Source organism: Bos taurus, chromosome 8 (assembly GCF_002263795.3).
Source record: "Bos taurus isolate L1 Dominette 01449 registration number 42190680 breed Hereford chromosome 8, ARS-UCD2.0, whole genome shotgun sequence".
Taxonomy (NCBI): Eukaryota; Metazoa; Chordata; class Mammalia; order Artiodactyla; family Bovidae; genus Bos; species Bos taurus.
The window spans coordinates 112,102,696-112,129,565 of record NC_037335.1 but is presented as its reverse complement, the minus strand read 5'-3'; the positions used below and the strand labels follow the sequence as shown (position 1 = coordinate 112,129,565).

Below are 26,870 nucleotides of genomic sequence, written 5' to 3'. Positions count from 1 at the left end.
ACCACCAAACACCGCTCAGCCCACCCCTGGTGAGCCCAGGACCCGCCGCTGTGGGCGTCTCAGATGCCCTCGGGTTGGAGGGGGGGAAAGGCTGGCACATGGACACCTGAGGAGGGATCCCGCCAACAGACGAGGATTAAACATGTTATTTCTAAAAATTATCTTAAGTGAAAAATGGAGTATCCCAAACTGCTTAACAGGAAATGTAATCACAGAGTAAATAATAAGCTGCTCTTGGGTAATTCAAACCCCCCAAAAGTTTAAAAATTAAAAAATAAGGAGGACTAAACTCGCACACACACTACAAATGCCGGGATCAGTTAACGGATTCTGCTTCTGCTTTCCTCTGGAGCTCGTGCTGTGCTGGGCTGTGGCGCTCAGTCGTGTCTGACTCTTTGCGACCCCACAGACTGTAGCCCACCAGGCTCCTCTGTCCATGGGGATTCTCCAGGAAGAATACTGGAGTGGGCAGCCACGCCCTTCTCCACGGGATCTTCCCCACCCAGGGATCAAACCCAAGTCTCCTGCATTGCAGGAGGATTCTTTAGCATCTGAGTCACCAGGTAAGCCCAAGAATACTGGAATGGGTAGCCTAACCCTTCTCCAGGGGATCTTCCCAACCCAGGAATCAAACCAGTGTCTCCTGCATTGCAGGCGGATTCTTTACCAGCTGAGCTACCAGGGAAGCCCCTTCAGGAGATTACAGTGCTTTAAAATTAAAACCCAAAACAAAAGTAAACAGATGAAAACTCAAGAATAAATAAGAGAACTCTCCCTCATTTTAAAAATGAGCAACAAGGCTTAGTGTGAACCCTGCTAATGAAAAATTAACATACTGCCACTAAAGTGATAGAAAAAACTGTGTAAACACAACACTTTAGGAAGCTTTGTGGAGGAAAATGCATTTAATAAGGAATTAATGTTACCTTTCGATCACCAGCACCCCCTCATCTAAACAGGACCGAAGACACCCAGGTTCACGCGAGTTACACGTCTTCCCAAAGTCACTGACACAGATCCCTCATTAAAAGGGCTCTAGCTGAACAGTCTTCTAAAGTCCTAAAACTGAGAGTAATTTCCTCAAAGCACAAGACACTGACTTCTGATCTGTTAGAACCAGGAATGTGCCCAGGGTTTTGATAAAGTTTTCAACTTCAGAAACAGTGCCTGTAAAAGCACTGAAGCAAGTGGGTCCTTTTCTAACTGCAAAACTGACTTCAACATGCAAATGCCTTCAGTGCTAAGAAACTCATTAAGTCAAATAAATTCTCAAAAGGGAAATAAACTTTACAGAAAAATGAGATGAAATCACTCAGCGAAGATGGGAAAGTTATTCACGAATTAGTGACATTCCAAAGGGATTCGTCATTTCCAGCTTCCATCAGCCCACAGCTGAAGACAACCCAAAACTGCCCTGAAAGCACAGACCCACAAAACACGCGTCAGCTGCTCACAGCAGCAGCTGCACGGCTCAACAGGGGTTACCATTACCAGACGGTGATTTTCAGAACTGCAGTTTTTAATTTTATCCAACCGATTTACTTAAGGCTTAGCAGATAAACCCTAGAAATCACACAGAGCAGCACCTGACCCTGGTACCAATTCACTTAAAAAATTCCAGCCAAAATTTCACTCACCTTCTGAAAACAAAACCTCTTTTTCACTTGAATGTATTTGCAATAATTCATAACAATATGGAATTTAGCTCAATGATTAAACAGTCCAAATACAGACGGCAGACTCTGGTGTAGAAAACTGGTCACGACTTACAGGTATTTCAGATTCTCCAAGTCTTCAAACGACCCACCAGGTATGCTCTTGATTTGATTATTGTTGAGAAGCCTGTGAAAAAAACGTTTCAGTAAGAGTTTTACAAACAACGACACTTCTGAATTGTGTTACGGAGGTCATTTCCACTGCCCTGGAGAAGGTTACGCAAGGATTAAGCCGCAGGCCTTAATACTGACACTCGCAAACGGACACAACCAAGAGCAGTGTGGGTGTGGACAGGACGGTGTTCACACCCGCACACCGGAGCGGCTCCGAGCACGTGGAGACGCGATCCCCTTGCTTCTGCACAGAGAGGGCTCGCCCTCTCCTGCGTCTCTCCCATCTTCCCCTCCGGCCAGCTGGGAGGCCCCTGTGGAGGTGCAGGGGGTCCTCAAGGGGGTCTCTCTCCAGAGAGCCTTTTCACAGCGAGGGGTGGAGCCACACGTGCCCCCACCAGGCTCACAGCCCCCAGGCACGGCGCCCTGCACGGACCAGTCCCCTCCTGGGGGAGAGCCAGAACCCCCTCCCACAGCGCTCAGCACAGCCCGCGGCAGCCTGGAGTCGGGCCCCTTCCCTCTGTGCATCCCGGGGTCTAAACACTGGGACACAGGTGGACGGCACCCCACCCCGCCCCCGCCGGGGGCCATGGGGGCTCCGGGCCAGGGAGGAGGGCCGCCCTGGGAGGCGTGGCTAGCACAGGCCTGCACCACACCCAGAGGGTGGACAGGATCACGGCTGTCAGTCGAGACAGACAGGGACCAAAGCCGCCCCTGGGCACCTACCTCCACGAGCAAACCCCTCTGGCAGGCTCGGCCTCTCCCGCTCACCACGCCCACCCTCCGGATCTGCCCACAGGGGAAAGCAGCAATGGGCTGTGCATCTTTTCCTACCAGTTCCCAGGGAAATGCTTGGACTTACAATGTGTTCAGGTTTCTCAGCCCCCGGAAGGCCCCCGGCTGGATCTCTCTGATTCTGTTAAAGCGAAGATCCCTGTGAAGACACGAGAAGTGGATTATTTACAGAGAAATCCGCCAGTGTCACTGGTTCTGTGTCATCTCTAAACACTCAGTTTCCAAACAGCAATAAGGCATTTAAGAAATTAAATCTCCCAATTCAATCCTTGGCTGAATCAGCTCTGGGAAAAGACTGATAAAGACCCAAATATTTGTCTGAGTAACAGGCGAACCTGTTCACATTACAGTTTGTTTAAAAGGTAACTACGGGGAGATGTTGGCATTCAGTCGTTAAGTCGTGTCCGACTCTTTGCGACCCCCACGGACTGCGGCACATCAGGCTTCCCTTCCTTCACCATCTCTTGGAGTTCACTCAAATTCGCGTCCATTGAGTCAGTGATGCCATTCTCTTCTCCTCCTGCCCTTAATTTTTCCCAGCATCAGGGTCTTTTCCAGTGAGTTGGCTCTTCACAGGTGGCCAAAGTATTGGAGTTTCAGCTTCAGCATCAGTCCTTGCTATGAATATTCAGGACTGATCTCCTTTAGGATGGACTGGTTGGATCTCCTTGCAGTCCAAGGGACTCTCAAGAGTCTTCTCCAACATCACAGTTCAAAAGCATCAATTCTTCGGCACTCAGCCTCCTTTATAGTCCAACTCTCACATCCATATGTGACTACTGGAAAAACCATAGCTTTGACTATATGGACCTTTGTTGGCAAAGTGATGTCTTTGCTTTCTAATATGCTGTCGAGGTTTGTCACAGCTGTCCTTTCGAGGAGCAAGCATCTTAATTTCATGTAATCTTGATTCAGTTTGTGAGTTTGTGAGCCTGGTATTTCGCAAGATGTACTATGCATACAAGTTAAATAAATAGGGTGACAATATACAGCCTTGTTGTGCTCCTCTCCCAATTTTGAACCAGTCTGTTACTTCATGGAAGGTTCTAACTGCTGCTTCTTGACCTGCATACAGGTTTCTCAGGAGTCAGGTAATGTGGTTTGGTATTCCCATCTCTTTAAGAATCTTCCACAGTTTGTTGTGATCTACACAGTCAAAGGCTTTCACGTAGTCAATGAAGCAGATGTTTTTTGGAATTACCTTGATTTCTCTATGATCCAGCGAATGTTGGCAATTTGATCTCTGATTGTTCTGCCTTTTCTTAACCCAGCCAAACATCTGGAAGTTCTCAGTTCATGTACTGCTGAAGCCTGGCTTGAGGAATTTTATTTATTTTTAATTTAAGGATAATTGCTTTACAATATTGTGTTGGTTTTTGCCGTACATAACATGAATCAGCCATAGGTAGCTTGAAGGATGTTGAGCATAATCTTGCCAGCATGTGAAATGAGTGCAACTGTATGGCAATTTGAACATTCTTTGGCATTGCCTTTCCTCGGGACTGGAATAAAAATCGACCTTTTCCTGGTCCTTTTCCAGTCCTGTGGGCACTGTTGAGTTTTCCAAAGTTGCTGACGTACTGACTGCAGCTCTTGAACAGCATCATCTTGTAGGATCTTAAACAGCTCAGCTGGAGAGATAAGAGACGCCCCCGCCCACCCACCCCCACCAGCCCATGGGAATGCTCAGGTCTGTGTTAAGACAACAAACAGGACACATTTGCAGGGACTGGAGAAGGGAGTCGCCAGCGCACAGGCGTGGAGACTCTCAGTTCCTCCTGTAACTTCCGAGCTGGAACTCGCTGCTCCAGGAAGGGGTCTGGCCCCAACACTCAGAGTCACAGAGCTCACTCAGCAAGCGAACTGGGAAACGAGGCTATTTCACATGTACCTCTCAGCGTGTGAGATAAATGCATGAGTAGCACAGAGGCTAGACCGAGGGCCCGAGAGACCAGGGCCCCAGGTGGGAGCCAGTGGGTGGCGTCAGATGCGAACGCAGAGCGGCCGGGGTCGGGCCCGGGGCCGCGTGAGGGGCCGCAGGTCTGCTAAGCTGCCTGTTCCCACCCTCTCCAGCCTGAATTAAAAATCTATCAATTGAACAAGCAAGAGAGGCCCTGGAAATGAGACACAAAGACCGCTTTCTTTACCAAAGAGTCTTAGAAACATGAAAATTCCTTACTCACTGGTCCTACCTCTTCCATTATGGCTTGGACCGTGTCCCCCCAAATTCACGTGTTGATGCCAGACTCCCGGGGCCTGAGACTTGACCTTATTTGGAGAAGGCGTCCTTACAGGGGTGACCGAGTTAAAGTGAGGTCACTGAGGTGGCCCTGCTCCAAGGCAGCTGGTGTCCTTGCAGACAGGCTCGAGGGAAGGCCAAGGACTGCTGCAGATCTCCAGCACTGGGGGCCTGGCTCAGGGCCCCGCCACGGCCGCAGAAGGGGCCAGCCTTGACCTTGGGTGCACGCCTCTGGGACAGTGAGAGAAGGCTCCAGTCTAAGCCCTGCTCCTCCCCGTCATGGGTGCTCGTTAGGACGGCCACAGGGACTACGGGGGTTCTGGGGCAGCTCTCCTGGGATACTGGCTGAGCTCGTGCAGTGCTCACAATCTTGGCAAGAATCTCATCGGTTCTATAGCTCTAACTGATGACAGAACAGGTTCTAGTTCACGGCAGGATAAGGGCCTTTTGGGAAAGCGTTTGAACCCCTGAAACCGCCTCTGTCCACACTGGGCAGCGAGTGAAGCACGCTGCCTGTGGGTTTTGGGTCAAGTTCTCAGGACCCGGGCAACCACGGCCAGCATGGACCCGCTCCCAAGCTCAGGCTCCGTGATGACCCTGTCACCACCGACATGCTCCCCAGGAGCCCCCTTCCCCTGCACAGACAGCCTTGAGCTTTAATAAGCGGTAATTCACACTCATGTTCAGACCAGCATGGGCGGCTCCCTGGGGAGGAGCTGGGGGCAGACAGGAGCAGCTCTCCGGGACCCCAACCTTCCCCAAGGTTCCAGTGATTCTCTCGACATCAGCAGGCTGGAGAGGCACCACCGTCGCCAGGTTCCGTCCACCAGAAGCTCAGCGCGGCCTGTGGCAGCCCTGCCCCAGGCCCCGACCCCTGGGCAGCCTCAGGAGGCCCCAGCATCCTCCAGAAGTTCAGCACAGCCCATGGCGGCCCTGCCCCATGCCCCGACCCCTGGGCAGCCTCAGGAGGCCCCAGCATCCTCCAGAAGCTCAGCGCAGCCCGTGGCGGCCCTGCCCCAGGCCCCGACCCCCAGGCAGCCTCAGGAGGCCCCAGGGTCCTGCAGACGAGTCACAGCGCTGATTCTACCTCCTCCGCCATCGACACTTGGCAAGACCTGACTCCTCCAAGCTGAGCCCCGAGGGCCCGGTTGAGTCTGCAAATTGGACCTGGGATCCGACTCGTCTGTGACTGCCCAGCCCACCAGACCCACGCTGCCCGTAGCCCTCCTGAGGCCCAGGCCACATGCAGCCCCCTGACCAGGCCTGCAGCCCGCAGCTCCGTAAGCGGACCGTGCAGGGCAGCCGCTCCTAGTGCAGTGCATAACCAGCTTTATTGTTTCTAATTAACCAATTTAACTGTTCAGTTTTGGCCGCGACGGGGGCGGGCCTTCTCCAGCGGCAGGGAGCAGGGGCTCTCTCTGGTTTGGAGCTCGGGATTCCCATGCGGGGGCGTCTCCTGCTGAGGGGCTTGGCTTCAGCAGCAGGGGCGAGGCTCTGCAGTCCTGCAGGCGAGCCCTCGGGCTTCAGCAGCTGAGCCGTAGTGGCCGTGGCTGTCCGCAGCATGTGGAATCGCCCCAAACCAGGGATCAGCCCCGTGTGCCCCGCCCTGGCAGCAGGATTCTGACCCACTGGGCCACAGGGCAGTCCCGCAGCCAGCATTAACGCCTGTTCACGTTTTCTCCATCATAGAAAGGGTGAAGGTGTTTGTGGTTCATGATCAGAGACGGTACATCCCGAGACCCCGCTCTGTCCCCCACAGCTCACCTCCTCCCCTTTTGAGACTGCGCTTCCTCAACCTCCCACTGATCCTTTTTGAAGATACAAACAAGAACGTGTGTCTACTTCCCTCCCTTTCTTGCAGAGAAGGCTGCTCGCTGAGAACACGCTTTTCTTCAAAGGACAAACCTCAGAGCTCTGGACACGCCCCCTCGTCCTTTCAGGGAGTGACCGCGACCTTGCCCAGCACCCCCTCCTCCCTGCCCCCACTCCGAGCTATCCTCAGCACTGAACCGACCCACCGGTCCCCACGGACCCACCCATCCCCACCGGCCCATTGGTTCCCCACTAACCCACCGGTCCCCACCGACCCACCCATCCCCACTGGCCCATTGGTTCCCCACTGGCCCATCGGTCCCCACGGACCCACCCGTCCCCACCGGCCCATTGGTTCCCCACTAACCCACTGGTCCCCACCGGCCCACCCGTCCCCACGGACACACCCATCCCCACAGACACACCCGTCCTCACGGACCCATCAGTCCCCACCGGCCCATTGGTTCCCCACTGACCCACCGGCCCCCACCGGCCCACCCGTCCCCACGGACACACCCGTTCCCACAGACACACCCGTCCCCACGGACCCATCAGTCCCCACCGGCCCATCCCTTCACAAGTGGCCCATCCCTTCACAAGTGGCCCATCGCTTCCCAATAGGCTCAGAGACTCACATCGTCACTGATGTCTTCACAGGGCTGACTCCTAGAGGAGGAGCTGTTAGGCTGAAGGATAAATGCACGTCCTGACTGCTGACATCCGTGCACTTGCTAAGCGCCCATCAATCCACAAACACCCATGGGCCACACACCCCGTGTGCCACGGGAGCCCGGCCTCAGAATCTGCCCAATGTCTCGGGAGGTTTCTGCCCAACATTTAGGGAGGCAGCCCTCGGGAGCCCACTCTCAGAATCTGCCCAATGTCTCGGGAGATGGCCCTCAGGGTCCAGACCTGGGCTCTGCCCCCAGCAGGATGCGGAGCAGCCAGGGCCCCAGGAGCCAGAGGTTGACACACGAGAGCCTGCGGACCAGGCGGCTGAGGGCAGCTGCACCATTTGGGCAGGGGGCAGGGACCCCCAGAGCTGGGGGAGGGCAGAAACGTGGGAGGAGAAGGTCAGGGCAGCCTGTGGACCGTGGCGGCACGCGTACCCTCCGAGCACAGGTCCCCAGCCCCTGCACGGGTGCGCCCCCGGCCCTGGACACGGCAGAAGGGTTCAGTGCGTGGCCCGGGGAAGCAGTTCCAAAGCTCCACCCTGTGTACCCAAGTGCGTCCTCCTGGCCTTAGAAGGCTCCCTGGACGAGATCTGTGTCAGGGACTCGCTAATCCCCCTGAAGTGTGTGACCCACAGGTGCAACAGGCACCCACTCCCCTTCTGTACCCAAATTACTCAAACTTAAAAACACAAAGGGGATTCCCTGGTGGTCCAGTGGTTAGGACTCCAGCTTTTACTGTTGAGAAAACAGGTTTCATCCCTGGTCTGGGAGCTAAGCTCCCACAAGCCTTGCAGCACAGCCAAAAAAAAAAAAAAAAATTCAAGTAAAATAAACAAACCAACAAAAACAACAGTGCAGGTCAGCAGCAGAAGCAGCGTCTGCTGGTGAAGCGCTCGGGGCTGGGGAGGGGCTGTGGCGGGGCTGGGGCAAGGCTGTGGCAGACGAAGGCTGAGAAAGGCGGGCAGGGGCGGAAGGACCTGCGCCCGTCACGGGGCACAGTCCTGCTGAGGGGGGCTGGACACGCCGTCTCTGCGGGGACAGGGCCTACACAGACACGGGGCAGTTCAGTGTCCCCTGCCCCACGAGACGGGCGGTCTCTCCCAAGTGCCCAGGGCACACCTCTCAGCCCCACACCTGTTAAAGACCGCTTTACTTTCAGAGATGGAGCCGTCCCAGGCCGGGGAGTCCTGGCTACCCAGGCTCCGACCCTTGTCCCTCTCGCCGTAGCACAAGGTGACCCACGGCCAACCCTGAAGCAGACGGGCTCAGAGTCACAGAGGTCGGGGGTGTCCAGCCAGCGGAGCAAAAGGCCAGGCTCCCAAGTCTGCTTTTCCTCCCCCAGCCGTGCAGACTTATGCAAAACACAGAGAGCCTTGTCTGACGTGGGAGTAGTGTCTGTCTGCAGGGAGAGCGCGGGTGTTTCTGGGGGACAAAGAGGCCTCGCGGGGTCAGCTGTGCAGATGGCGGGGCAAGTCTAGGGCACCGGAGGACATGCAGGCCCTTCCCCAACGGAACCCGCAGGGCCAGGGGGCACGGCCCAGTGGAATTGTGCTCCCCGAGGGCTGGTGGTTCCCGCCAGGAGGGCAGGTGTCGAGGTCTCCGCTGACCGTCACCCAGAGGATGGCCCCCTGGAGCCCTCCCAGGGGTGGACAACATGCAGGCCCCTGGGGGTGACCAGGGCGGGTCCCTCCATCCCCAGGAAGAGCTCCAAGTTTCCCACCGCGTCCGCTCTCCATCCAGAACCTCAGCTCCCAGGAAAAGGCCGCATGGGCGGGGGCAGAACAGGCATGCGGGACGTGGCATGCTGAGCCTCATTTCTGTCGTCTCCCCATCCAGAATTTAAAGCTCAGGAAACAAGGGGCCCTCTCTCAGCTCATGGGCACAGAACTCGCTCGGGGAGCTGTGGGGTGGGGGGGCTCCCTCAGCTCTGCTGATGGGTGCACAGCCTCCTGGAAGGACCCAGGATGGATCCCGAGCCATCACCATCTCCTAGCCGAAAGGTCCTCCTGTGAGGCCCCCCACCCGAGGACTCCAGGCTAACACAGGGCTCAGAGCTCCGACAAGACGGCAGCCCCTTCAACAAAGAAAGGGATGCTCTGCTTGGGGCAGGGTCCCCACCCTGCTGGGCCCACCGCCTCAGCTCAGGGTCCTGAAGGAGAAAACCCATCAATTCGGCCAGGTTTGGTTCACCGGGTAATATCTATGAATAAAGAGCAAGGCAAAAAGCCACGGTTTTCTTCTGACAGAGACTTTTTAAAAACACTGAAAAAATGATTCAAAGCACAGGACAGAAAATTACTTCAAAAGAAAACTGACTTTGGGAAAGAAACCGAGGTACTGATTCATTCACAGGAAGGACATACATAAACACGCTTCTTCGGGTTTGGCCTTAAGGTTCCAGCAGCTAGAAAGAGCAGCCAGGAGGAGCTGAGAATGCTTCAGCAAACGAGGGGAGAGGAGAGCTCACAGCGTGGGGAGGACCGGGGTCTCCACCTGCCAGCCTGCGAGGACCACGGCGCAGCAATCGCGTCTGTCACCCTGAAAATATCACTGATCCTGACGACCTAGGGTGGTTCTAGAGATGGGGGCTCCGAGAACAGCCCTCGGCAACTAAAAAAAGAGTCCAGGAGAGTGGACACTCCAGGTTTGCCACCTCCGCAGCCGCCCCGGAGCCAGCGGAGAGCTCACTGTTCAGATCTGGACCAGCTCCATCATCAGACCTGCCTGTGCACTCATGTGCTTGTGTCATTTGTTACAAATCTCCGTGGTGTCACCGTCACCGGGCCCCCAGTGAGCACGCGCAGGGACCGACCCCTCGGCCCGACCAAGCTCCTCCCACCCCGGGACGCGGGGAAGCCCCGGATGAAGGCGCACCTGCCGGGCTCAGGAAGCCACCTCCTTCTGGCAGAGCCCGCGCCGGGCACTTCCACGGCCAGGCCCCACAGGACAGGTGTGCCTGACTGTCCGCCGAGAGGCCAGGCAGAAAGATGCTCGGGTGTCGGCCCACGTGGTCTCCATGGCGACCTCTCCACTAGCCGAGGGCGGAGCCGAAGCAAAGGGCCCCTGTCTTCTCGCGGACACCTGCGTTCACGCACCATGGTCTGCATCTACGACGTCCGGAAACATCACTCTTCTGTTTTCAACCGTTTTAAAAAATGCAAGAGGCCTCCCTGGTGGCTCGGTGGTGAAGAGTCCACCTGCCAAGGCTGGAGACACGAGTTCAGTCCCTGGTCGGGAGAAGCCCGCGCACCACGACTCCTGCGCCTGCGCTCCAGATTCTGGGAGACGCAAACGCTGAAGCAAGGACGCCCTGGACCACCGCCCTCCACAAGGAGAGTCGCCACCGCAGCGAGAGGTCCGCACACCGCAACTAAAGACCCAGCACAGCCAAAAACAAGTCAATTAATTTATTTTTAAAAAACGTGCAATGCAAGGTTCACAGGACAGTGAAAGGGCCGGCCAGCCACGGGCGCGCGGTCTGGAGGGGGTGTGGTGACGGCCCAGGAGATGAACCTCACTGTCGGGACCTGTTCTCAGGCTTAGGATTAGTGCAAACGCTAATCCTAACCCGCCCCGGCCCCGCCTCACAAAGGAACAGAACGCGTCTGCTGGTTCACGCACGCCAGTCCTCTGGGTTTCGCCCAAGCTTCTCCCACGACTGTTTAAAAATGAAATCAGTATTTCTTCTGTTTTCCAGACCCAAACTGGCCGGCGCCATCTACCAGAGACTTTCCCAGGGCCGAGTCTTCGCGTCCCAGGAAGCCCCCGGAGCAGGGTGAAGCCGAGGACAGCGTGTGATCAGGGTAAGGGCCCCCCCCCGCCCCCCGCCCCTCTCCCGCGCACATGGCGCGCCGGAGCAGTGGCCTGGACAACCGTGAAATCCGGGCTGCCCAGCTCAGCGAGTCAGAGCAAACACGGCGGCCCGACCTCCTCCTGATTAGCAACAGCCCAGCGAGCAGCGCGCACGGCTGGTTCACAGCAGAGCCGCGCCAGGTCCGCCCAGGCGTGGGAAGCGGACTCCGCTCTGCCTCTGCCGGGGCGGAGGGTCCTCCTGCCTCGAAAACAGGGGCGGGCGAGGCGTCTCCCCGCGGGAGGAGCCCGCCGTGGCGCCCTGCAGAGTCTGGGGCTTCCGCTTGGGCCTGTGGAAGCCCGAGTCTGCGCGGCTGAAGACGCGGGGCTGGGTGCGGGCCTCGGGGCCCTCCTGGGCTGCTGGCGGGACTGTGTGGTTTTAGCGCCCGAGGAGCCCTGTCCAGGGGCTCATCCAGGCCTCGCGTGGGAGTCGGGAGGAGTCTGTGAGCAGGTGTGCACACGTGTGTCCACGGACATGCCCCCGACAGCCAGGCTGAGGGGGTGCCCTGGTGTCCCAGTCTGGCAGCAGGCGGGGTCACAGGGGAAGCCCAGGCATCCAGGTCCGAATCTCCGCCCTGCTCTCTGCTGGACCAAGCCTTGACCTCTCCCATCCGCAGTTTGCTCATCACTGAGGAAGGGGACGGGGGCCACACCACTCCCGTGAGACTGGGACCGGCAAAGCGCGAGACTGGCCGCTGACCTGACGGGGAGGAGGGGGGCCGAGGGAGGGGGCACAGGTCACAGGGATGCCCGCGGACAGGGACAGGCCACGCCTGCTGCACGTGGGGGAGCCTGCATCTCACACTCAGAGGAGAGGCGCAGAGAAGGGAGTTCACTGGCCTGAAACCAAACGGCCCAACCAGGCAGCCCAGGAGGGCATCAGGCCTCATCCTCCACGCTGACCACGTGTCCCTAAGACCCCGCTTCCTGGCCCAGCCTGTCAGCCCCCAGCAATGCAACCTGACCCCATCAGCATGTGTGTGCATGTGTGTGTGGGGAGAGACTGGGACTGACTGACCACCGCTAAGGGCAGACTTATTGTGGAGTGAGGCCGGCAGGTCCACAGTCTGCAGGCAGGCCGGGGGGCTGGACATGCGGGGAAGGGCCACTGTCTGCCCCCAGGCCCAGCTTGCGTCTCTTCCCCAAAGTCCTTCAGCTCTCGGGAGGAGGCCCCCCTGTGCTGTGGAGGGCACTCCAGGTCTCTCAAAGGTCTTGACGTACATATCCATCTCCTCTAAAAGCATTTTCACAGAAACCTCTAGGATAACACTCGACCCAGCATCTGGGGACTGTGTCCCGGCAGGATGACCCAGAACACTAAGCAGCACAGGCACCCAGGCGTGAGACACAGCCTGCTGGCTACGGCAGGCGCCATCACTCACACAAGGGAACGGGTGAGGTTGTTCCCACAGAGACAGCCAGACGCGCCTTTGAGTTCAGCAAAGTAAACGGATCCATCGTGTTATCCTGCCGGACGCTCACCCGACACTTGGCTGACCAGCAAGCGGACAGTCATGGGCCCCTGCACAGACCAGGCCCGGGAAGGGAATCTCTGGTTCCACCACACAGGCTGACCTTCGCCTGCTATTGCAGTTAACACCACAGAGGAAACGGACCAAACACGCAATCAACAAGTCCTGGCACCAATCAGTTACCCTCCACCCAGAGCCTTCGGGAACATCTCACCCAGGCGGCTTCCTGCACACACAGAACTTAAGTCTTCAGGAAAACAGGACACGCAACCCCAGACAATTACTGAATGAGAACACACTCTAGGGAGCAAATGTGTCATCTCATCAGTCAGAAAATAGCACAGGAAAACAGAAGAGTGGAGCTAAATAAACCCAAGAGGGCTGACAAGGGCTGGGTCTGCAGTGAGTCGTCAGGAGGGGCTCTGAAGGAGGGGCATGCAAAGGAGCCCTGTGACGGACACAGAGTTCGGCCCCAGGCGAGGCGGTCCCTCCTGGAGCCTGGCTCCAGTCTCAGCCGGGGGCCTCCAGACTCACCGGGGGACCTCCAGTCTCACCTGGGGACCCTCCAGCCTCAGGGGACCCTCCAGACTCACTCAGGGGACCTCCAGTCTCAGTCGGGGACCCTCCAGACTCACTCAGGGGACCTTTAGTCTCAGCCTGGGGACCCTCCAGCTTCAGGGGACCCTCCAGACTCACTCAGGGGACCTCCAGTCTCAGCCGGGGACCCTCCAGTCTTGCTCCAGGGACCACGACGCCAGCCTGACCCACAGTGCTGGCGTCTCCTTGCAGGAATGCTGGCCTAGTCCTCCCAGTGCATGATGTTCAGACTTCTCACGGTCTCAAAGTCCTTCTCAGTGAGAAATCGAGAAGCTTTACTGCAGTGCCAACTGTATACAAAGAACTGGGTTATCTCAGCACCAGGATCCTGAAAAGAACGGAGAAAAGAATCACTCTGATCATTTCCTGTTGGGTTTCCTTCTCCCCAGACCTAGTTGAGCAAGGCCACCAGACACAGAGCTCTGAGAAACTGCAGAAAATGAGAATAGGGCTTCTCTCGGGCTAAGGAAAATAACGAGGAAGCTGGACTTTAAAATCAGTGCATCCGAATTTAGGAGGAAAGAGACCTGAGTCTAAGATCTCTTCCCTGGCTGTCTCCTTTCTATAGCCTTCCGCTGGACTTCCAATCCCACCCGTGAACCAGGGGGAGTGGGGGTGGAGAGGGGAAGGACCGGGGACAGATCTGCATTGAGATAGAGGAGCAATGACTACAACACGGAGCGTGTCTCACGGCAGTGGGGTCTACTCAACTCAGCACGCGTGCCTGATACTCACCAAGGACACCAAAATGTTGGGGGGCGGTGGAGGGACAGACAGGCGGATGGATGGATGGATGGATGGAAGGGCAGATGGATGAATGGATGGACAGATGGAGCAACACAGGCACTGACCCGAGAAAATGACACAACACAATGACACGCACAAGAAAACACACACTCAGGATTAACAATGGGCCCCGTGAGCCGCGCCAGTGCAAGCATCCCACATATCGGAATAAGTAACAATGATGACTAACTGCATCCACTTTAACTGCTATTTTTAAAAGTTAAAAAGCTGCTCAGCTGGAATTTTAGAAATACCATCCACTGCAGGAAGTGACAAGTCTAATCCGGGCTCTTCCCCTAAAGGAAGCTGCAACCAGGAAGAGAAGCATAAATTCACTAGTGCTGCAAATAAGGCAGCCCGCGTTCCTGGGGGAAAGCTCACTCTCCTGCATCAGTCCTGTCTCTGCATAAAGGTTACTCCCACCCAAGCGCTGTGCCTGGTCTCCCTTTTGCCCGCGAAAAGGGAAAACAGCAATCCAAACAGTGCAGAGGCAAAATCTTCCCATCTCTACCAACAACAGGCTTTCATTTGTTTAAAGTAACTGAATTTTCATTCACATCGTTACTTCTCAACAAATACATCAGAGCTGTGCAGAAAAGACATTTTAGGAAAGTGGGGAAGCTCAGGAACTCACAATCACAGAGGGCTTCCTGGTTCCAGGACCAGGAGAGGCACCCTCCACCTGCTGTCTCACAAGGGGGCTGTAGGTGCCTCTTAAACATTTGGGTTTGGCCCCTCAGAGAAAGCTGCCTGTGTAAAACGCACAGGAAACTAGCCTAGCAGTATTTCCTGTCTGCATCACACGTGTCTGCTCCAGTTAAAGGCAGGGCCCACGATAACTAGCTAGCTCTGCGCAAGCCCCAGCATCCCAGCTCTCTCCCCAGAACTCCCGGGGCACAGTCACCTTCCTGTCTTAGGGAAATGAACCCAGATGTGACCAGAACAATGGCTCTCACGGCAGAGGATCCACCGTGCAGGCTGTGTCAGGAGATGCAGGTGCATCCCATTCTCCACGCCCAGGACGCCCGTGCAGGTGTGGACCTGCCTTCCAGAGAGTGCGCATGCGGAAAGCTGGGATAAGACCCTGCAGGGTTGGGCCACGCCCACAGGCCACGCCCCACGTCAGAGGCCCTGTGACCACACGCCACGCCCCCAACTACACCCATGTAGGCCACACCCACATGCCACGCCCCCGAAGACCACGCCCTGCAGGCCACACACCACAGATCACTCCCCACAGGCCACGGCCCCAGGCCACATCTTGCAAGGCCGCAGGACTAGCCGAGCTGTCCCTGCCCCCCCGCGTGGGTCCGTCCCCCCAAACTTGGCCTCCGTCATTAAAACTGTGGCTCTTCTAGCTCCCTCTCCCTGCCCAGGAGACCAAACCAAAGGCAGCCGTGTCCATGTCCACGCCCAGCACCTGGCCTGCAATACCTCCACCCTGAAGGGTCCTCCTGGCATGTCTCAGAGAAAAATTAAATTTAATGACTCTGAACTTGATGGAACCTCAAAGGCAAGATACTTTCTCCCCTGAGAGGGTCAGATGGGGACTGCAGGAGTCCTGTACTGGCTGTTCCTAACCGACCACATAAGCCCTGACACCCTGACCCCTAGGAGGGCCTGGAGGCGCGAGGGGGACTTTGCCTGGCAGGCAGCAGGTCCCCAGGCCTTGAGGTCACAGTGCCTCCACCTGGAGCATGGAGAACACTGTGTGCCCGTCGTCCCCAGACTCCCGCCTTGAGAAGGTCCCCACTTGCTGAAGCCCACCTGTGCGCCCACCCATCTTCGAGCAACCCTATCGTCAGGGAGCTCAGAGATGAGACGTGAGCTAGTGTCCTTTTCAGGGTCTATCTGGTGCCGTGTTGCTTGCATTTTTGTGCCCTTTGTGGGTGACTCTGCTGTTTAAAACCTCCCCCATCATAGTGCTGAAGGACATCTGGTCATGGAGAAACGCTGTGTAGGGGATGCGCCTCCTCCAGGCACAAGCTGTGTGCTCTGTCCTGAGCCCCATCCATGCTGATGCGTCAACAACAGATGCTCAACAGGCGTCTGAAAAAGGAAGCTCAGGAAACCACAGATCAAGTGGTGACCACGCTGTGACCAGGGCCTGGCTGGACCCTGACCCTGCATCTGCTGGAGCAAGGTTTCCTGGTGGCTAACTCTCACAATTCCAAGAATGATGAGAATCAACCTGAAACTCTCCCAGCTCCTCCCTCCGCACATCTCAGGGCCCTGAGGTGACCAACAGCCCAGCAGGAACGCCCAACCTCGGGCCAGAGACCTCAGACCCCGCAAGAGACACGCCACAGCCGGGGCAGCCGAGACCCAACGTGAGGCAGGGAGCCCAGGGAAGGGCACAGCTCTCGGGATGTGCTGAGACCAAAGCCTCCGGAGAGAGAATCAGTGATGGTCGTCAAAGCAGGGCTATGGGCGAGGAGACATGCGTGTGCACACCGCGTCTCCAAGGTCAGTGTGAGAGGCACCCTGGAGACCACGCTCCCCACCAGGTGCCACGGGAACCTCCTCCCTCCACAGACACATGCTTGGCTTGGCATCAACTTGTTGGTTCAGTGGGAGATGAGCCGTGGTGCAAACAGGGGACACCTGTCCTCGCAGAAACATGGACTGTGTCCAGGGAGGAGCTGGAGCAGGAGAAGCCCATAACATGCAGACCAAGCAGGTTATACGCGTGCCCCGAAGTCAGCAGATTACACACGTGCCCCAAAGTCACGGAAACATGGACTGTGTCCAGGGAGGAGCTGGAGCAGGAGAAGCCCATAACATGCAGACCAAGCAGGTTATACACGTGCCCCGAAGTCAGCAGGGAGATAACCCACGAGGCCTGCAGATTATACACATGCCCCAGAGGCAGCAGATTACACACATGCCCCGAAGTCAGCAGGGAGATAACCCACAAGGCCTGCAGATTACACACGTGCCCCAGAGTCAGCAGATTACACACGTGCCCCAAAGTCATCAGATTAACACATGCCCCGAAGTCAGCAGGAAGATAACCCACGAGGCACACAGAGGCCTTCTGAGGTAGGTGTGCAGCAGCAGAAGAGTGGAAACAAAGAAATGACCTGCAGAAAGAATTTGATTCAATAAAGTTGGCAATTCCAAAAAATAAATACTGAGTGGCCATTAACAAGGACAGTGCAGACCTCTAATTACTGCAGACACAGGGCCACCGCATGCAGTGGGTGTGGACAGCTGGACACAGATCCCCATCTGATGTCGGCAGGCAGATGGCCAGTAGGTGGGGGAGCAGATACAGAGATGGATACGCAGATGGAGAGACGACGACATGCAGACAGAGAAACAGGCCCACAGACGCACAGACGACAGGTGACCCAAGAACAGAGCTGGCGGACAGACGGACAGAGCTGCAGGTGTGGACAGATGCACAGACACCCCGTGACTTCCTGTCCGTGTACACTCACACGACTGCTCATGTATCTGAAGGGAGCCCAACAGGCTAACACTTTTCTCAAATAATAGGTGAGTCATTTATTTTGGTGTTTCTGTCTGTATGTTCACGTTTTTCTGCCATGAACACGTGTAGCTCACATAAAAGTATTCAAAAGCACCTAGTAAAGGGAAAGTAAACAGGAGGAGTGAGGGCAGCTCTCACAACTCTTGTCGTCACCTCCTGGGGGGACAGGGTACCCCCAACCCGGCTGGTAACCGCTGTGCCTCCGGCCAACCTCCACCCGCAAGGACAGCAGGCCCTGAGAGAAGGCGGCCAGCGAGCTTCCAAGGACCCCGACCGCTCGCACACTGCGCCTCCGGGCAGAGGGCAGGGCGCACCCAGGGGCACCGTCAGACTGGTGTCCAGTGGCGGGAGACGCCGCTGGCATCCTGGGCAACAACCTCAGAAACATGGCTGATTCCTGGAGCCCAGAGGTGGAGGATCCACCCTGAGGATGGGGGATCCCCCATTTCCACCCGTCAGCCCCTTTACTGCCTCTCCTGTTGCCCCTGGAACTACCCAGGACCCACACCAACCCACTGCCTCATCCTGGGAGGAAACCCTGGGTCCGGGACTTGGCTTCCAAGCAATCCAGCCATGATCTATGGGTCACAGCGCTGAGGCTGTTCACCACCTGCCATGATGGTTACACGGGGCAACTCAGAGATGTACAAAACCCTTGTCAGAAGAAGGAAATTAAAGCTTTTAACCACCTGATGCGAAGATCTGACTCACTGGAAAAGACCCTGATGCTGGCAAAGTTTGAGGGCAGGAGGAGAAGGGGGTGATGGAGGATGGGATGGTTGGAAGGCATCACCGACTCAGTGGACATGAATTTAAGCAAACTCTGGGAGCTGGTGAAGGACAGGGAAGCCTGGCGTGCTGTAACCCATGAGGTCGCAGAGTCGGACATGACTGAACACCCGAACAACCACCACCTCTGTTAACCTGTGATGGTGTCCGCTGCAGCCCACAGCGGGGTCTAAGCCAAGGGGGACAGAGGAGGAAGCATCAGATGACCGAGGGCACGGAGAGCAACCTCTCTGTTCCCCAAGTGAGGGAGCCAGGGGCCCCCCGTGAGGCACGGCGCCCGGAGAGGAGAATGCGGCGAGGGCAGCAGCCAGAAGCCGCTGTCCAGCCCGGGCTCGAGGGAAGCGGGAGGTGCCCCAGAGGCTGGGTCCTCCCGGGCACAGAGGCCCCGAACAGCAGCCCCAGAGCGTGCGCACCAGGTGCGGAGGGCACCCAGAGCCCACTGGGCAACCGTGATGAGTCCCGAGGGCAGCTGAAGCCCTGGCCCCTCACCGTCATCGCCCGCCTGCCCTGGCCCACCCCTGTCCCCCGGCTCAGCCTAGAGCCACAGATCCGGGGTGGACAGGCCTGGGTCCTGGGTTGCTGGTAGAGCGCTGCTGCCTTAAAGGGCCAGACAGGAAAGGCATTGCTGTGTCACAACCATGCAAGTCTGCCTTTCTAGCTAGAGGGGTGGTGGACACCCCAGGCCACTGTCCATGGGCGGGCTCTGCAGACCTGGGCGGAGCTGAGTCTCCAGCGAGAGGCCTGGTGAGGGAGGCAGGTTTAATCCCCCAAGATCCTGCACCTGCTCATTGGCCCCGGGCTGAGGCCCCGCCCAGCACGACAGCACCCACAGGCAGATGGGGACAGCGGGGCTGAGTGACTCTCAGTTTTATAAACTCTAGACTCGGGCCTGTGGATGCATTATCTGATTACTTGCTTTGTAGGACATGGGTGCGGAAACATTTAATGAAGGTTTTTACGAAATTACAAAAAGCAACAGGGAGTTCTGAAAAAGGTGGGCGAACAGGGCCCAGACTCACTCTCTGTCTGAAACAGCCAAAGAGCCGACAAAATACACAAAACGACAGTTTTTGAGATGCCGTGTGTCGGTCAGCAACGCATAGGGTCCCGACAGCAAAGCACAGGGTCCCAACGGCAACACACAGAGTCCCGACGGCGTAAGCACAGGAGGCGAGCCCAGAACCGGCCCGCGTCGCCGCCCGGGAGAGGAGGCACGCTGTCTGCGGAGAACCCGGACTCCGGGACACTGAGGTCCAGGGGCAGACACCAGGAACCCGGGGCTTCGAGCGTGCAGATGGTAAAACCAGAGCAGAGAGCAGCAGAAAGAGAACAGAAAACCCAAAGAGGAAAAAGCAGTGAATCCAAAAGCTGGGTTTTGGCAAAGATCGATGAAACTGAAAAACCTCTAGGCAGACTGATCAGGACAAAAACACATTTCTGACTTTGGGAATGAGACCTGATCCCTACAGACCCTCGGTGTTGAGACGATGATGAGGGCCAACTTTCCCGTGTGACGTGGCCAAGCTCCCCTCTCCCTAGGCTCACCGGGGAAGGAACAGCCCTGACAGGCCTGTGTTTACTGAAGAATCTGAAGTCACGGTTTAAAACCCTCCCACAAAGCCACGGCGAGCGCAGCCGGGGGCTTCCCTGGGAAGCAGGACCAGACGTTTAAGCACCGCTAAGCCCCTCCACTCACCCGAGCTCTCCCCAGAGCCCGACGGGAGCCGTGCCCTGCACTCCCTCTGCGATATGCAAACCAGACAAAGACATTCCAGGAAAGGAAAACAAAGCCCGAGTCCCTGGTGAACAGACGCAGGCGTGTCCAGCCGCTGGGGGGACGCGGGGGGCAGGGCGCAGAGGCTCGTTATCCCGATTGTGGCGATGGCTGCAGAGCGCTGATCCCTGGGTGCGCACCCCCAGCACAAGCGGCTGCTTGCGGCCGGATCACCAGGAGGCTTTTCCCTTTCCAAGTGAAAATTCACCCAGACAGCAGTCAGAAAGGGGGCCATCGTCACCAGCTAAGCTTCCACCGTGGACTTACCAGTGAGCCAGGGGGCTGCCTGTGCGCCTCCGAGCTCCGCGGGCTCCCACCCCACCCACAACCTGGTTCCGGCTCCCCCAGGGCTGAGCATCCAGACGCCACCCCTCTCCTAACAGAGCTGGTCACCCAGCGGCCACCAGACCGGGACAAGCCCCCATCAACACAGGCGTCTGAAGGACATCAGGCAAGGGCAAGCAGAGCCTGGGGACACAGTGTCCGCCCAGGGTCTTTGGGGAAAGTTCTTCAGGTCGGCGTCTCCTCCTCCCTACCCCTGAGGGAGCTGAAAAGCAAAGGGGAAGACGCAACAGTGTCCAGAATAGAGGAACTAATCAAATCTGCAGGGTTAACTGACCCTGTGTCTGAGCCGGGAAGGGGAGCCGAGAATTAAGTCCTGAAACAACTGACACATTCTTACCTAAACTTTTTGCCGGTTTTGATTCAGTCACGTGAGTAATTGTTGGACTGAACTATCTCGGGGCTTCCCTGTATTGTCTGCGGACAGGTGGCATCTGACCAAGAGAGGGACAAGTGTGATTTCTGTCTTTCCACATTAACTCCAAATAAAAGGTTAAATTAAATAAAATTAAATATCAAAAGGCAGAGACACCACTTTGCCAACAAAGGTTCATCTAGTCAAGGCTATGGTTTTTCCAGCAGTCATGTACAGATGTGAGAGTTGGACTATAAAGAAAGCTGAGTGCCGAAGAACTGATGCTTTTGAACTGTGCTGTTGGAGAAGACTCTTGAGAGCCCCTTGGACTGCAAGGAGGTCCAACCAGTCCATTCTGAAGGAGATCAGCCCTGGGTGTTCACTGGAAGGACTGATGCTGAAGCTGAAACTCCAATACTTTGGCCACCTGATGCGAAAATCCGTCTCACTGGAAAAGACCCTGATGCTGGGAGAGACTGAAGGCAGGAGGAGAAGGGGACGACAGAGGCTGAGATGGCTGGATGGCATCGCCGACTCAACGGACTGGAGTCTGAGTGAACTCCGGGCGTTGGTGATGGACAGGGAAGCCTGGTGTGCTGCAGTCCATGGAGTTGCAAAGACTCGGACACAACTGAGTGACTGAACAGCAGCAAAAGAAACGCGAATCCCTGGACTCACGAACTTAGAAAGGTCATGAGTTAGCGATGATGCTGCTTTAAAAGCATTCTCTCACCCACTGACAGGCGACACGTGGTGTGTGGTTACCAGTCCACGTCCAAGGAGGAGCCCCAGGGAGCTGTCAGCCGCAGAGACACACGGTAGCCCACGGGGAGCCCCGCGTGGCCCCAAAGCGGCGAGCCCAGCACTGCCCACTGCTTTTAGATGGGATCCAGCCCAAACTGCGTTTTCTTGTGTACTCCAAAGCTACGACACTGTCACAGTTAAAATGCTCGTTAAGCCTGGACGCTAAGCTGGGCGACCTGACACGCGGGCGCTGGAGGCCCCAGCGCCTCCCCGGGAGCACGCAGGGAAGGGCGGGGGACCAGGCCGACCGGAGCTGGGGCGACCTGCTAGCTCTGCCCGGGGCCGCGGCCCCCAGGCCTTCACCACGGCGTCCACCACAGCGTGCTCCTGTGACCAGCGCCCGGAAGAGCCCGTCTGGCCAGTGGGAATAAGCACATGGGCGAGGGCTGGCCAGTGGGAATTGGCACATGGGCGAGGGCCTTCCAACTTTCACCCAGTTTTTCAACCTGATGAGAAGCAGCTCTGGAGACGGGGATCCTATGTCTGTTCTGCTGACACTTGAATTTGTCACCTGGAACGTGTGCGCAGAGGCTCTGTGCAGCCGCCGCCTCTCGAACAAGAGGCCCGCGTTCCCCAGGCAGGGACCCGCCCCCCTCCAGCCCTGGCGTTGCCGGGTGGGGCAGAGCCTTCCTGGGCCCCCGCCTGCCACCGCGGGGGTCCGGGGGGCACACACGCATGTGTTGGCACAGTCCCCAGGCCCCTGCTTGTGAGCGAGGCTCGTCCCCTTCGCTGAGGCCTCCAGGGAGGAGGCCAGGGTGTCGCCAGGCAGAGAGGATGAGTCACAGGACGGAGCGAGGGGCCCGGGAGCACAGGGGGCAGAAGAAGCCACGAGTCCTGGCGTCTGGAACCTGGACGAGGCCAGAGCTGCCTCTGGTTCCAGGGTCAGCAGCCTGTGCGGTGCTGTCTTTTTACAACTATTTCCTGACCCATTAACGACACAAAGGAGGGGGGCTTCCTACCGCCTGCCGGCTGCAGCTTCCCAAGGGCATCTGCCAAAGTCAAGCTGTGTCCCAGCTGAGCAGGGACCCAGGTCCTGCTCCCGACCTGCGGTGTCTCGGGCCCCCTGGAAGCTTCCTCAGTGCCTGAGGTCTTCCCTCTGCCCACAGTGGGCTGGGCGTCCGCGGAGCTGAGGGCTCTGGATACCGCAGGGCTGTTAGTGGTGGGAGGAGGTACTTGGTCCGCCACCATTTTGGAAAAATAAACCACCAGCATGCATGTACTTAAAAAATGTTCCTATGGTGCTTTTGAAGCGCATTTGAGCTGTACTGGTAAAAGCTCTGATTTCATCCAGCAGGCCATCTAAAGCAGGAATCCGTTTCAGGTGAGCCTCAGGCTGCAGTCAAGGTCCCGGCTGGCATGGGTGTCCTGCAGGAACCACGGCCCCAGTCACAGCTGCTCACATCTGCTGACTGGGTCCATCACCCACCCCGCCAGGGAGGAGAGGCCAGCCCAGCCCGGGGCCAAGTGCATCCTCAGGTCAGCAGAGAGAGAGGGAGCTCCCCAAGCCCCAGGAAGACAGGAGACGGGGCAGGTCAGCAGTTCCCTGCTGGAGACCCCAGGCCCCTCCTGACCTGACGGGACCCCCCCCTCCTCCCTCCTGCCACCTGTTGGCAGAGACCTCAGCGCCCTGCACAGAAGAGCTCGTAAGAAACTGGGTTCTCCCATCAGCCAGGTCCAGTGCGGGGCCAAAAGGAAGGCAGGGGCCCGACCCATGCTGGGGGCCCCACCAGTACCTTCTCCGAGTGTGGAGAAGGCGCAGACCATGGGTGCCCCCGGCCTCCTGCAATCCCCCGGCCAGGCGCACCTGAGTGGTCACCCTCATCACAGGGCTGCGGGGCCTCCCTCCCTGGTGCCCTCGTGGACCAGGGACCCCGCAAGGTGGGGGCTGGAACGCGGCTCGGGCCCAGACAGAGAGGCCATCAGAAGCAGGCGGAAGTGGGGCCAGCTGTTTGGTTGGCGGCCTGACCCCGGGGAGGCACTCTCAGCAGCCCCCTGCCTGCTGTGGGCCAGGCTGCACTCCCCCAGCCCACGTCCCCAGGCCCCCTCCAACACCAGGGCTTCCTGTCACGTGGATGGTGGCTTTGGAGTGGCCTGGACTATGGGATGGGGGTGATTCCCATGACCTCGCAGAGGAGGCGACAAGAACAGATTAGAAGGGGGGTGAGGGGCAGAGGGAGACTCGTGAGGCAGCAGGTATAGAAGGAGATCCCCCAAAGGCCCGGGCCGAGGGGAGGACAAAGTGGGCAGAGTGAGGATGCCACCGTGCATGTTTGTCACCAGCTGTTAATCCCCACCATGATGAGCAGAGTGAAATACTCAAAAGTATTTTGAAATATTCAGTCGAGCTGAGCGTATGACACCCGGTGCTGAAGGGCTCTGAAACGCTGCGGCGCCAGAGCGCGGGGACCCCAGACGGCAGGGTGGCCAGGATCCCTCTTCTACGGTTCCCAGTCAAACTAGAATCACATGCTTTGGACCAGGGTCTGCTCTCAGACCAGGATTTCTAACCCCCAACCACGAAGCAGAACGATCCTCTCTAGGGCCCCACACAGGCACACCCCTGAGACACCATGATGGGGGGACAAGTCTGATGCTCCTGGTGATTCTCAGTCAGTCTTTCCGGGGGGGCTGAGGGGACGGGGGAGAGGAGAGAGTCCTGAAAGCTAAGGGATAAGTGATGGTTGAACAGGCCAACGGACTCCGGGGCCAAAGTCTTCCCTAACCCTCACATCCTTTCAGTCCCCAATTGTTCCCAGATCATACTTTGGATGGAGAAGAACAGCAGTCGCAGGAGAGCAGAGCCCTGGGAGAGGAGCTCAGAGCAAGCACGGGCTACCTCTGCACAGGCGGAGCCGGTGACGTCACTGCGTCCCAACGAGCAGCCCCCCAAGAAGGCTCCAGACTGGACCCCAGACCCCAGAGCAACACCCCTCCCCAGTGGGCCTTCCCGCCAGGATCGGCTCCTCCATGAGACCCCACCCACCACCACTGTCTCCCTCTGGGCTCGCAGTCCCAGACCCCCAGCTGAACCCTTCACAAAGGACTCAGTTCTCCCGCGTCCCAGGTCTACACTGGCACGGATGGGAGCCTCCTCCCCAGGTGCCTGTGTCTACACAGCTGTAAGACAGGTGTGTGTTCACACCACAATTCTCCAGGCTGGAATACTGGAGTGGGTAGCCTATCCCTTCTCCAGGGGATCTTCCCAACACAGGGATATAACCTGGGTCTCCAACGTTGCGGGTAAATTCTTTACCAGCTTAGCCACAAGGGAAGCCCAATTTAGGATTTCCTGGTGGCTCAGACAGTAAAGAGTCTGCCTGCAATGCTGGAGACCAGGGTTCAATCCCTGGGTCAGGAAGATGGAAAGAATTGACAACCATGAAACTCCCGGAGGTTCTGTGGAGAATCTCACCGCCCGCAGGACGCTGGTGGGCCCATTCTGGCTCTACCACAGTCATCTTTTAAAAATACTGTCTTTTTAAAAAAGCAATTAAGACGTGAGGGCAAAGCACAGTACATGTATTTGACTCTGGCGGGACGTGAAAAAACGGCTTCAGGGTCCGCGTTTTTCCCACTGACTCACCGAAGAGTTAAATCACGGCCTCCAGAAGCCCCTCAGTCGGCCTGTGGCGACGCCTCCTGCGCACCGGCCCCATCCTCGGAGGGCGGCCGGGGAAGCTGCCGGGGAGAGGGTTTCCAGGCCTGGGGTGAGTCCCACCGCGGACTCCGAGGAAGGGCCGGCAGGCGGGCGACCACGAGGAGAGTCCGCCTACTTGGTTTTGAAAGAACATTGACCGCCCACTTCCTGAATAGTTCACCCCAAACTTTACAACTTTTGCAGGCGCCTCGGCAGTGCCAGAAGCACTCGGGCTCAGAGAACAGTGGAAACTATTTTTGGCATCCAGAAGGGCGGCTGCGGGCCGCCGAGCGCAGTCGGCGCTTGGATCGCGGACTGCCTTTTCGGAGTTTGAAACTCTAATCAGGGGCGCATCCGAACAGGCCTCGGGCGACTCGGCGGCAGCGCGGGCGGGATCCCCAGGGGAGCGCGGGGGTGGGCGCACGGTGCCAACTGGAGCGCCGGGTCCCCGTGGCCCCGCCGCGGCGCCCCAGCTGGAGACGAGGGCGGGGACGGGCCCCGCGCGCACACCCGCTCGGAACCCGGCTCCGCCCGCGCCTTCCCGCACTCAGCGCGGCCCCTCCTGGAACGCGGCGCAGGGGAGCCCGAGAGAGCCGTGCGCCCACCCGGGCCCGGCTCTCCGCGCCCCGCCGGACGCGGGTCAGAGAGGGGGGCGTCAGGAGGGCCCCCCCGGAGCCGGGACAGGGGTACGGCGCCTGGGGCAGGAGGGGGAAGCGCCGAGTCGGAGGAGAGGGGGAGGGGAAAGGAACGCGGGAGAGGGGGGCGCCGGGCTCCGGGAGCAGGGGGCCCGAGCAGGGCGGGGGAGGATCGGGCGAGCATCAGGGCCAGCGGGGCGGGGGGCTTTCCCCGGCGGCCCCGACGACTCCCCCGGCCGCGGGGACTCCGAGCTCCAAACAAAGGCGGCTCCGGAGGCGGCGCGCGCTGCGCTCAGGTCCGCCCCCCGTCCGGCCACGGAGGACAAAGGCCCCTCCGCACGATCCCTGGCCGCCCGGCGCGCCCAGATTCCCGGAGCCCTGCCCCCGGCGCCCCGCGCCCCGCCACACGACCCGGTCCCCGGCCGCCCGGCGCGCCCAGGTTCTCGGGGCCCTGCCCCCGGCGCCCCGCGCCCCGCCGCACTCACAGGATAGAGGTCTGCGGCGCCACGGCGGGCACGGCCTCCAGCAACAGATGCATGCAGCGCACCGTGGTGCGGAAGCACAGGCAGCGGCTCGGACACCCGTTGCTCGGCCTGGGGGCGACCTCGGCCAGCGCCCCCCAGCACGAGCACAGAACAAGTGCCAGCAGGCAGGGGCGCGCGGCGCGCACGGCCATGACCCACGGCGTGCGGGGCGCTTGGGCGCGCGGACCGACAGCGAGGGCCCGGCGCGTCCACCGCCGGCTCCGGACTGCGCCCGCCCGCCCGCCGCCGAGGCGCGGCCCACTTCCCAGCTGTGCGCCGGGGGCGGGGGGCGCCAGCTGTGCACATGCGCGCGGCTCCGCCCTTCCCGCCCCCACCTCCCCGAGGGCCGGGGCGGGGCGAGGACCTCCTGCCCGGAGCGCGGCGGCCCGGCGGCCCCCGCTGCGGAGGACAGGTTGGGCCCCCGGGGTCCAGTCCCAGGTCCGCGCTCACGGTCTGGGGCCTCG

The 26,870-nt window shown here is 58.5% G+C and overlaps 1 protein-coding gene across 2 annotated transcripts in view; it reads right to left on the bottom strand.

Moving 5' to 3' along the window:
• Positions 1–26,640, bottom strand: part of PXDN (peroxidasin) — a 64,870-nt gene extending 38,230 nt beyond the window's left edge. For both annotated transcript variants that reach the window (XM_010800841.4, XM_010800842.4), the window contains exons 1-3: positions 26,368–26,640; positions 2,689–2,760; positions 1,771–1,842 (exon numbers count right to left, since the gene is read on the bottom strand). In XM_010800841.4, the coding sequence (XP_010799143.1) occupies positions 1,771–1,842; positions 2,689–2,760; positions 26,368–26,558 (335 nt within the window). In that variant the 5' untranslated portion in view covers positions 26,559–26,640. The remainder of the gene's footprint in view (positions 1–1,770; positions 1,843–2,688; positions 2,761–26,367) is intronic.
• Between the last annotated feature and the right edge of the window lie 230 nt (positions 26,641–26,870).